We start from the raw sequence: 9354 nt of genomic DNA on the forward strand, positions 1-9354 counted from the left end.
AGCGAATCGATGGTTTTACTTCTTCTGGAACACAACAGACCTCGTGCTGACTGACTAACGACCTGAGTCTCTTAGTTAATTAACCGAGAAAAGGTGAGCTCAGCAGCTAACATCGCTCTGATTAGCTCCAGTGTTAGCTTTAGCATCAGCTCAGCCTCCGTCGCTAAAAACTCCTCCTTATTAGACACAAAAACCTGCTGCTTTAACCAATCAGCAGTGTATAATTAGCGTGTCGTGCTGTGATTGGCTAGTTTACTCAGTAAACAGGTGAGTGAGGGTCAGTAGTGCTGCTCTGTGAACTACATTATGAAGTACATATTCAATGATGAGTAACTCTCAAAAATCGGTGAGCTACACGCTTAAAAAGATGGTTCTTCAAGGTTTATTCACTAAAGACAATGGTTCTATTTAGAACCATGAACACTCATAGAACCATTTTCAGGGTTTAAGAGTCCTTTGCATTGTGAAATGGTTCTTCAGATGGAGAATGTGTTGAATATGGTTCTATATAGGGCCGAAAAGGCCCTTTTTGGTACTATTTAGAACCATATACACATATTCTCCATCAATCTGAAGAACCATTTCACCACGCAAAGGACTAAATGGTTCTATACAAAACTGATAGTTCTAAACAAAACCACTGCATTTACTAAAGAACGCTTGAAGAACCATTTTTAGTGAAGGCCTGTCACGATCAGGACAGTTCAGCTAAAGATGAAAAAATTGATTAACAGTTAATAAGTGATTAACAGTTTAATTATCCAGTTGATTGATTAGCTTGATCTTGCTCTTTACTCTGCAGCTAACAGGAAAGATACAGCACAGGCATGCAAATGGTTCTTTGAGTGTTCATGGTTCTGTATAGAACTGTTGCCTTTCCTAAAGAACCCTTGAAGAACCATCTTTTTTAAGAGTGCATAATTGTTTATCATGCTAATTCATTTTTTTCGCAGCTGAATGCTTGATTTTTGTCATCCTCTAACACCCCTCGAATCCAGCCCTGGTGGTGGTCCCTCTGCGTACCAGGGGGCCTGGTTTGGGTTCTGCCCACCTCTACTGCACATTACAGGCTGTGCAGCTCTGTGTGCCGTGTTGCCCCCGTGTTCGGCTGTATTTGACGCTCTGCCAGTGATCAGAATGATTGACTGAAATAAAAGTGTTTGTAGTCTAATTTCCCCAAAGACACTACAAACGCTGCCCTGTGCAGACCCCCTGAGTCATCTCCGGAACCGAGCTGCGGGGTTTGTAGTTGAATTCTACTGATAACAGTAACAGTAAGTTTCATTTATCCAGCGTCCTTCTCAAACTCAAGGCTGCTGCACGGAAATCAGTGACAGACAAAACAAACCGCAGAAAAAAAACCCAAAGTCACGAGAAAAACTTCCTGTGGGGGGGCGTGGGGGGGCGAAGGGGGGGGGGCACCTCAGTCAGCAGAAAAACTTCCTCATTGGTCTTAAACTTCATTTAAGCACAGAGAAACTCTTTGAGGCCTTCCTCACTGAGACACGACTCAGAATTCCTGATATCAAAGGTTTTGCACTCACTGCTGCTGTGAACACTTAGAAAGTGACAGTTTCACTGCAGTTTCAGCTCTAATCTGTTATTTAAGATGTCACTATGGTAAACACACACCCCCCACCCCCTCACTCTCTCTCACCACACATAGAAGAGGATGAGCGACTGTTTCCTCATCTGCGGGGTTCTCAGCAGGTCCACCACCGAGTGCTTCCTCTGCAGCTTCTGCTCCAGTTTGCAGCTCTGAACAAACACACAAACACAGCGTCACACGGCCGGCAGCGCAGCTCTGACCTCACAACCACACCAGCCAAGTCTGCCTGAGTGCTAATCGGTGTACATGAGCTTCTATTACTCATTAGCTGCATTAGCCTCGCAGCTCCAGTGCTAAAACTAAAGAAGTGAAGTTCAGATCCGAACACGTCTCATCTGATCGACTGTGTTTGGGGTGCGAGGAGAGGAACTGGGGGGGGGGTGCAGATCTGACTTTGTACCAAACTGTCACTTTAATTCTGAGTGATCTGAGTGGCTGAAGCTGTTAGATCTCAGCCATAAAATGCAAACCATGCTAATCCAGACTGAGCTGCTGATACAAACGGCTATAAACACTGCAGACGCTCTGAACTCAAACATCTCACCACGTCTTACACACCGTTTAAGGTTCTCCATATAACGGATCCAGCAGTAAAGTGAATGAGAACCTTCTTTTAAGGTTCTCCATATAACGGATCCAGCAGTAAAGTGAATGAGAACCTTCTTATAGGGTTCTGCATATAACAGAACCAGCAGTAAAGTGAATGAGAACCTTCTTCCAAACAGTTCACTGACATATAAAAAAAAGAACAAAAGCAACATTCAACACAGCAGTCTAGCCCCGCCCATTCAGCCTACAGCAGATTAGCTCCGCCCACTCACACTGAAGTTATAGGGAGAGTTTCAGCTCAGACTGTACTTTAAATAAAGCACAATACTGCACAGCTAATCGGAACAGAGCTATACATATATATATATATATATATATATATATATTTTTTAAAGGCACAGTAACACAAGCAGCCTGTTTAATTCCAATACTGAACTGAAGGGTTTGGGCTCTTTAATACCTGCTGGAGCTCCAGGTCGCTTTCTTTGAGAGGTTTTCCGTTCATCAGTGCAGCTTTATGGATCAGCTGCATCGCCTCCTCCTGCCTGCCGTTCGCCATCAGCCAGCGCGCCGACCTCGGGAGAACCCTGACCACACAAACACACACACACACACACACACACACACACAGATACACACACACACACACACACACACAGATACACACAGACACACACACACACACACACACACGCAGATACACACAGACACACACACACACACACACAGATACACACACACGCACACAAATACACACACACACACAGATACACACATACACACACACACAGATACACACACAGGCACACACAGATACACACACACACACACACACACATACACAGATACACACACACACACACACAGATACACACACACGCACACAAATACACACACACACACACACACACACACAGATACACACACACACACACACAGATACACACACACGCACAGATAAGTGGAGCAGATGTAAAGTTTAAAACTAAAGATCTAAGCTGCACCTGTCTAAGTTTTACTTGCTAATTAAATGCAGCTCGTTAGCACAAAGCGGTGGTTTTGCGATGGGGCCCAGCCGACTCACCCAGAGTAACCCTTCAATATTAAAATCATATTGATAAACTAGAAAAGTGCACTGCCCGAAGAAGATGCTGTGAGTGTGGTTGCTAGGGTGTTGCTAACCAGTTGCTATGGTATCCCAGATGGTTGTCAGGTGGTGACATTGGTATCTCAGTGGTAGGGTACTGCTTACCAGTCGCTATGGTATCTCTGCTGATTGCTAGGGTGTTGCTATGTAGTTGTCGTGGGTCTTTTGGGTGGTTGTTAGGTGGTTGCTAGGCTAGGGTGTTGTAGTGGTATCCCAGGTGGTTGCTATGATGTTGGTAGGTTGTTGAATTGTGTCGCAGGTGATAGTATCTCAAGCAGTTCTTATCTGGTTGCTAGGATGTTGCTGTTGTATCCAAGGTGGTTGCTTGGGGGTTGATCAAAGTGACTACTAGGTTGTTGCTACGTGGTTGCTATGCTATCTCAGGTGGTTGTTAGGGTCTTGCTACCTGATATGGGGTTAATATGGTGTTGCTAGTGTACTAGTATCATGTTGATATAAGCAGAGTGTAATTTTGCCCACAAGATTCTGCAATTTATTCCTATGTGAAAAAATGTAAATGATTGCTATGCGTAAAATGTACATCTAATCAAAAAAGTCTGCATCCGGAAAACTCCAGAGCTGGTTTGGTGTCGATATCTCAGAAACTTTGAGATGAGTTAGTGGACAAAAATCCTCCGAAAAACAAAAGTTAAAGGAAGAGTATAAATCAGATCAAAGTGGTGTTGTGCACTGCTGAGCGCTGTTCATGTGCACTAGTGTTCGCTCAGTGCTAACATACTATTATAAATCCCACAGAGGGGCAGAAATCAGCACCTCTCAAAGAGGCTTTTATTTTGTTGTTTAATACTGGGTTTGTCGGAAAACTGAACTCTTGACATGACGTCCTGCAGACGGCGCCGCCAACATGCCGACACAGCTAAATTCATGTGTCTGTGTTTAACTTCCTCCTCAGTGCTGCTCTCACCAGATGTAGAAGATGAAGATGAAGCCGGGGGCGGAGATGGCGAGCTGGAGGTGACGCCAGTCCCGGATCAGATACGCCAGTCCAGCCAGCAGGATGTAGCCCACGCCGAAGAAATAGTCCGTTATAACACCTGCCAGCATCCTGTGCCGAGGACCCGTCCACTCCGTACCTGAGAATCACAGACTCCACTCAGAACACCTTCACTCTCAGCCTTAAAGAGACAGTTCAGCCCTAAAGCACCTCCCCCAGTTCTGCCCACAACTAATAACAGTATATTATTTATCACTAAGTTCACTTATTGTTTACAAAATTCTTGAAATATTTGATAAAACATCTAAAACGGATTTTGGTAAATCCTCTGTAATATGTAATTCAGATTATATTTTGTTATACATAAAATAACAAAAAATGTTAATCTGGCAAGTGATAACCTCCCAGATGGTTGTTAGGTGGTTGATAAGGTGCTGCTTACTGGCTGTTATGGTCTCTCTGATAGTTGCTAGGGTGCTGCTAGGTGGTTGCTATGGGTATTTAGGGTGGTTGTTAGGTGGTTACAAGGCTAGGGTGATGTAGTAGTACCCCAGATAGTTGCTATGGTGATGGTAGGTGGTTGTAATTGTGTCCCAGGTGATGGTATTTCAAGCAGTTGTTATCTGGTTGCTAGGATGTGGTTATGGTACTGTGTTAATTCTGGCAAATGACTAACTTTAACCACTCATTGCTCGCTAGCAGTTCAACACAGAGTCACAACAGTTCACAGCAACGTCCTAATTAATATCACAGAAATTAACTGAGTTACAGAGGAAGAAAGTGATTGATTATAATATGAATGAATATACAAGTCGATTTACATTAGTTAACACTAAGCAGTACGAAATAAGACATTTTCAGACACCTTTTAAAATCTAAGGCTTTATAGGACTTTTAAGGATCTAAGAGAACCATGTAATCAAAGTGTGAAAAATTAGCGCTTTGGACCCCCTAAAGGTCTCAGAATCAAAAGTCTGAAAATAAACTTTGACGTTATGCTATTCGTTAGAGAAAAGTAGCCCCTCAAATCCAGATTCAGTGAAGCTGATCGCTGATCTGCTTCCCCCACAATCAGCTTCTGTCTCTGGTGATCTTAACTAGCTAGAGCTGCAGCACTGCTCTGCCTCAGGGTGGCGCTGTAGCAGACTGGTTCACCCAGTTGGTCCTTCATAGTCTAGAAACTGTAACTCTGCCTGGATTCCTCTGAAAAACTTTACAATGAGCTGCAGCAGATCTGTAAATCTGAAAACTCGCCCAGTTTCCCAAGAGTTTGGAGTGAAGAGTGACTGTTCCTCATTTCTCACACTGAAGACAGAAGAGGAGACGAGGAAGATCTCAGTTACTGTGAGGAAGAGCGCAGAACCGCACTAGAACAGAGACTCTACAGAAGAGGAGACGAGGAAGATCTCAGTTGCTGTGAGGAAGAGCGCAGAACCGCACTAGAACAGAGACTCTACAGAAGAGGAGACGAGGAAGATCTCAGTTACTGTGAGGAAGAGCGCAGAACCGCACTAGAACAGAGACTCTACAGAAGAGGAGACGAGGAAGATCTCAGTTACTGTGAGGAAGAGCGCAGAACCGCACTAGAACAGAGACTCTACAGAAGAGGAGATGATAAACAAACATTTACTGACACTGAATCATCAGCGCCGCTATGGAGAGAGAGTTAGCAGACAGACAACACGGGACCCCCGAATACCACACTGCCTGTAATAATGAGTCACTCACCCAGTACGAAGGCGTTCATGATGACTCCTGAAATTGTCGTTCCCACCACAAAGCGCAGCAGCACGTAGATGTAGAAGTTGGGAGCGAATGCAGCACCGACGCCAAACACAGCCTGCAGAGCCAGAGCCACCAGGATGATCACCCTACGGCCAAACCTGAGCAACAGAACAGCAGCCGGCCGCACCAGCTGGACGTCAGTCCACCTTCTAGCCATGTTTGGATGTAAACTAAAACCACATTCCAGTTTATGAGCTACTAGAGTTTAAACAGTTTGACTGAGTAGCGCAGTTTCAACACAGCCTTCAGCCACAGCTTCAGATTTACACCCACACATTATTAGAAACAAAGTCCACCATAAAAAAGAAAAGAAAATCATCTCACAGTGAAAGCAGCGTTTTACAGTAGAGATAAATGGAGCTCATTATGCTGGTAGTGAACTATGCTGCTGACTCAGCTGCCTAAAAACCATAGAAACGGACCTTAAACAGAAGTGAGGACCCTGTTGGGGTTCATCCTAAAGTTAGGACAGGATTTAGGAGGTTCAGTCTAGTTAGGATGTTTGTGTGATGCTGTTTTCTTATCTGGAGTTCATGATGAGATTATGAAGGTAGTGAGATTGACAGACTGACCAACACTGACATTTTAGCATGAGATGAATTTCTTCTTTGCATGCTGCCTGAAACGGGACTGAGTTTAGAAAAACCACAGAACTCCGTCTGTCATAAGCAACACTGGCAGGGATGAACGCTCTACCGCCGGAGTTTCGTTGTTTTCCTGTTAGCCGTGAGTCTGTCCTGCATCCTTTTATCTCTTTTAGCTCTCGCCAGTAAAAACCAGTCTGAGATTTACTGTCTGGTCTCTCTCTCTTCCTCTCTTCCTCCGACAGCGTCTTTTTCGGTCTCTTCGCAGCCTCTGCCATGATGTCCATGCTGGGAATACTGAGCTGCTTCTTCTTATCACAGCCGAGTTGTTTTTGTGTCACGTGGTGCCGTAAAGCCTTACGCAGTTCTGGCGAGAGGTTCTTGTGCTGCTCCTCCAAAGTTACATAGTACTATAGCAGGAGTTCTGGCCCGGAGCAGCAACAACAGAGACGCTGTTCACACTGTTATAAATCAGTGTAGCATCAAGATTTAGAAGCTGTTATTTTAAGGTAAAACTGTTACAGAATGTGGCTTTAAACTAACTAACTCTCAATTTAGACTCATGTTCAGACGGTTCAGCTGGCTACTGATTTACAGCAGCACCGATCTGTGACATCACAACCACTCCGTTAGATTACTGGCTCTTTACGAATCAGCTAAGTGCTTCAGAGAATCTCACATTTCACCACTGTTTGATTCAGAGTTACTGAAAAAAGAACACAGAATACACAAAATGGAGCGACAACGTAAACAGTGGTGGAATATAAACGATTACAACAAAACACTAAACTCTGTTTTGGATTTTTACATTTGAAAATAGCTTCAGAGTTTTATTCTGGCTGCACATCTTTAGTGAATATTATTCTAATTGATTATGTTGATTCTGCTGTTCTAAAATTGCCGCAGTTGAATCTGCACCTTCATATCGACACCATACATTCAGATTAAACACTCAAACAGAAGGATGTAAAAACAGAATGTAAAATGAGTGTAAATGTAACTTTCATTATCTATATAATGTGATCTGAGCGTTTAGGCCTCATTTGAAAACGTTCTCATTTCTCTGTGTTCCAAATCCTGTTTAGGTCATTTTTAAAGTCCCAGCAGCTTCCAGAGCGCCTTTATAAATGCAAAGCTGCATGCAAATGTTTGGGCACCCCTGGCCAAATATCATACTTTGCCAGTTTTTTAAGTGAATAGAAATAAACACAACCTCTACAGCAAACTATTCAAGAATGGTTTATGTTTGACTAACTTTAAAATGGAAAACAACTACACAGTAATTGTGCCAGTGCTTCATAGCGCCCCCTTTTGGTAGATTTCACAGCTTCCTGTGTCCAGCTTGGAATCTTTCTGTTCCTGTTTTTAGGAATTTTCACCCATTTTTCTTCAGGGAACCCTTCTAGTCCTGCAATGTTCCAGCATGCACAGCATGTTTAAGCGCTACCCACAGATGTGCAGGTCAGGGGCAGTGAGGGGCGTTTCCGAAAGCTTGGACTCTTGCATTTCTTGAAGCAGTTCATGGTGGATTTTGCAGAGTGTTTGGGATCATTGTCTCGCTGTAGAAGCCGGTATCATTTCATACTGACTGTCACACAACCCCATCATAACGCTTAACCCCTGTGAATCCTGGGCTATTCTGGCTGTTTTTAATACTTTTGATTTTGCCTTTATAAACCACATTAAAACTGTTTCTCATGCCAATGTTTGACATCTTTTTTTCATCTCCTATATAACCTGACATTTTTTTTCCACTTTGACATTCTGTATCAATATACTGGGCCCAAAAAACACACAAAACACATAAAATCGGATTTAAAAAATATCAGCAAATTCAGACGTTTTCTGTTTCCTCACATGACAAAACTGACAAAGATATTAATAAAAATGCAACATATGCACACATAAATATGATTTTTATTTTAAATGTATAATATATTTTTTTTCATTTGGTCTCATTTGATGCCTATCAGCATCAAAACAGCATAGCATTTCAAGTCAGCACTTTCAACAGCAATGCTCAACATGACATTTCTTTTATGCTGTCTTGAACCAGCCATGTGATTTGATCACGGCGGCATGAGCGGCGTGGGTTAAGAGTTGGCACAGAGTTCCTTTCATCAAATGCTGTTGCTTTTTATCTGGCGTTTGGTTTGGCTGATCTAGATGTTGTTTTGCATACTTCAGACAGTGACTTTTGTGATGAGATTGCAGGACCTGTTTCCTTTTGATGAAATCAACCAAATAACAAAATATATAATTTGGCTGAGACTTGTGCATGTCATTATGACAGCTGGGCAGATATATTATGTGGAAAATATTAATCTTCCTGCACAATGCACTGAAAGGCAGGAGATGGATTAGAGCCCGTACTGCGCTAGCTTAGACGGTATTATGAGAGAAAGATATAAACCTGTGCAATGAGAGCTGAACCAGCTGAACTACTGCAAGAGATGAAAAATCCTTCGAAAGACTTTTAAACAATTAAGAGTTATAATGATTTAATTGTGACCACATTTTCTACAACCACATCATATTACAGAATAAGTTTACATAATAACACAAATGTGCCCTGATTTGTAGAGGTGATGCCTGAAGCGCTCTGTTCACTCTGAATATGACCGTATAGTGAAGCTCTGCAGAAACAGAGGTCTTTCAGTGGAGGCTGAGCGGAGTCTGAGCTGTAGATCTGCAGCTGGACTGAGTCGCTGTGTTGGACCTTCTT

At 43.0% G+C, this 9354-nt stretch overlaps 1 protein-coding gene across 2 annotated transcripts in view; it reads right to left on the bottom strand.

Annotated features, from left to right (window-relative positions):
* The window catches only part of si:dkey-119m7.4 (uncharacterized protein LOC560629 homolog), a 32420-nt gene that overhangs the window by 5607 nt on the left and 17459 nt on the right, over positions 1–9354 (bottom strand). For both annotated transcript variants that reach the window (XM_036582543.1, XM_036582544.1), the window contains exons 3-6: positions 5989–6143; positions 4231–4399; positions 2619–2745; positions 1658–1758 (exon numbers count right to left, since the gene is read on the bottom strand). In XM_036582543.1, coding sequence (XP_036438436.1) covers positions 1658–1758; positions 2619–2745; positions 4231–4399; positions 5989–6143 — 552 coding nt within the window. The remainder of the gene's footprint in view (positions 1–1657; positions 1759–2618; positions 2746–4230; positions 4400–5988; positions 6144–9354) is intronic.

The sequence above is a fragment of the Colossoma macropomum genome, unplaced genomic scaffold, assembly GCF_904425465.1.
Source record: "Colossoma macropomum unplaced genomic scaffold, Colossoma_macropomum, whole genome shotgun sequence".
NCBI lineage: Eukaryota > Metazoa > Chordata > Actinopteri > Characiformes > Serrasalmidae > Colossoma > Colossoma macropomum.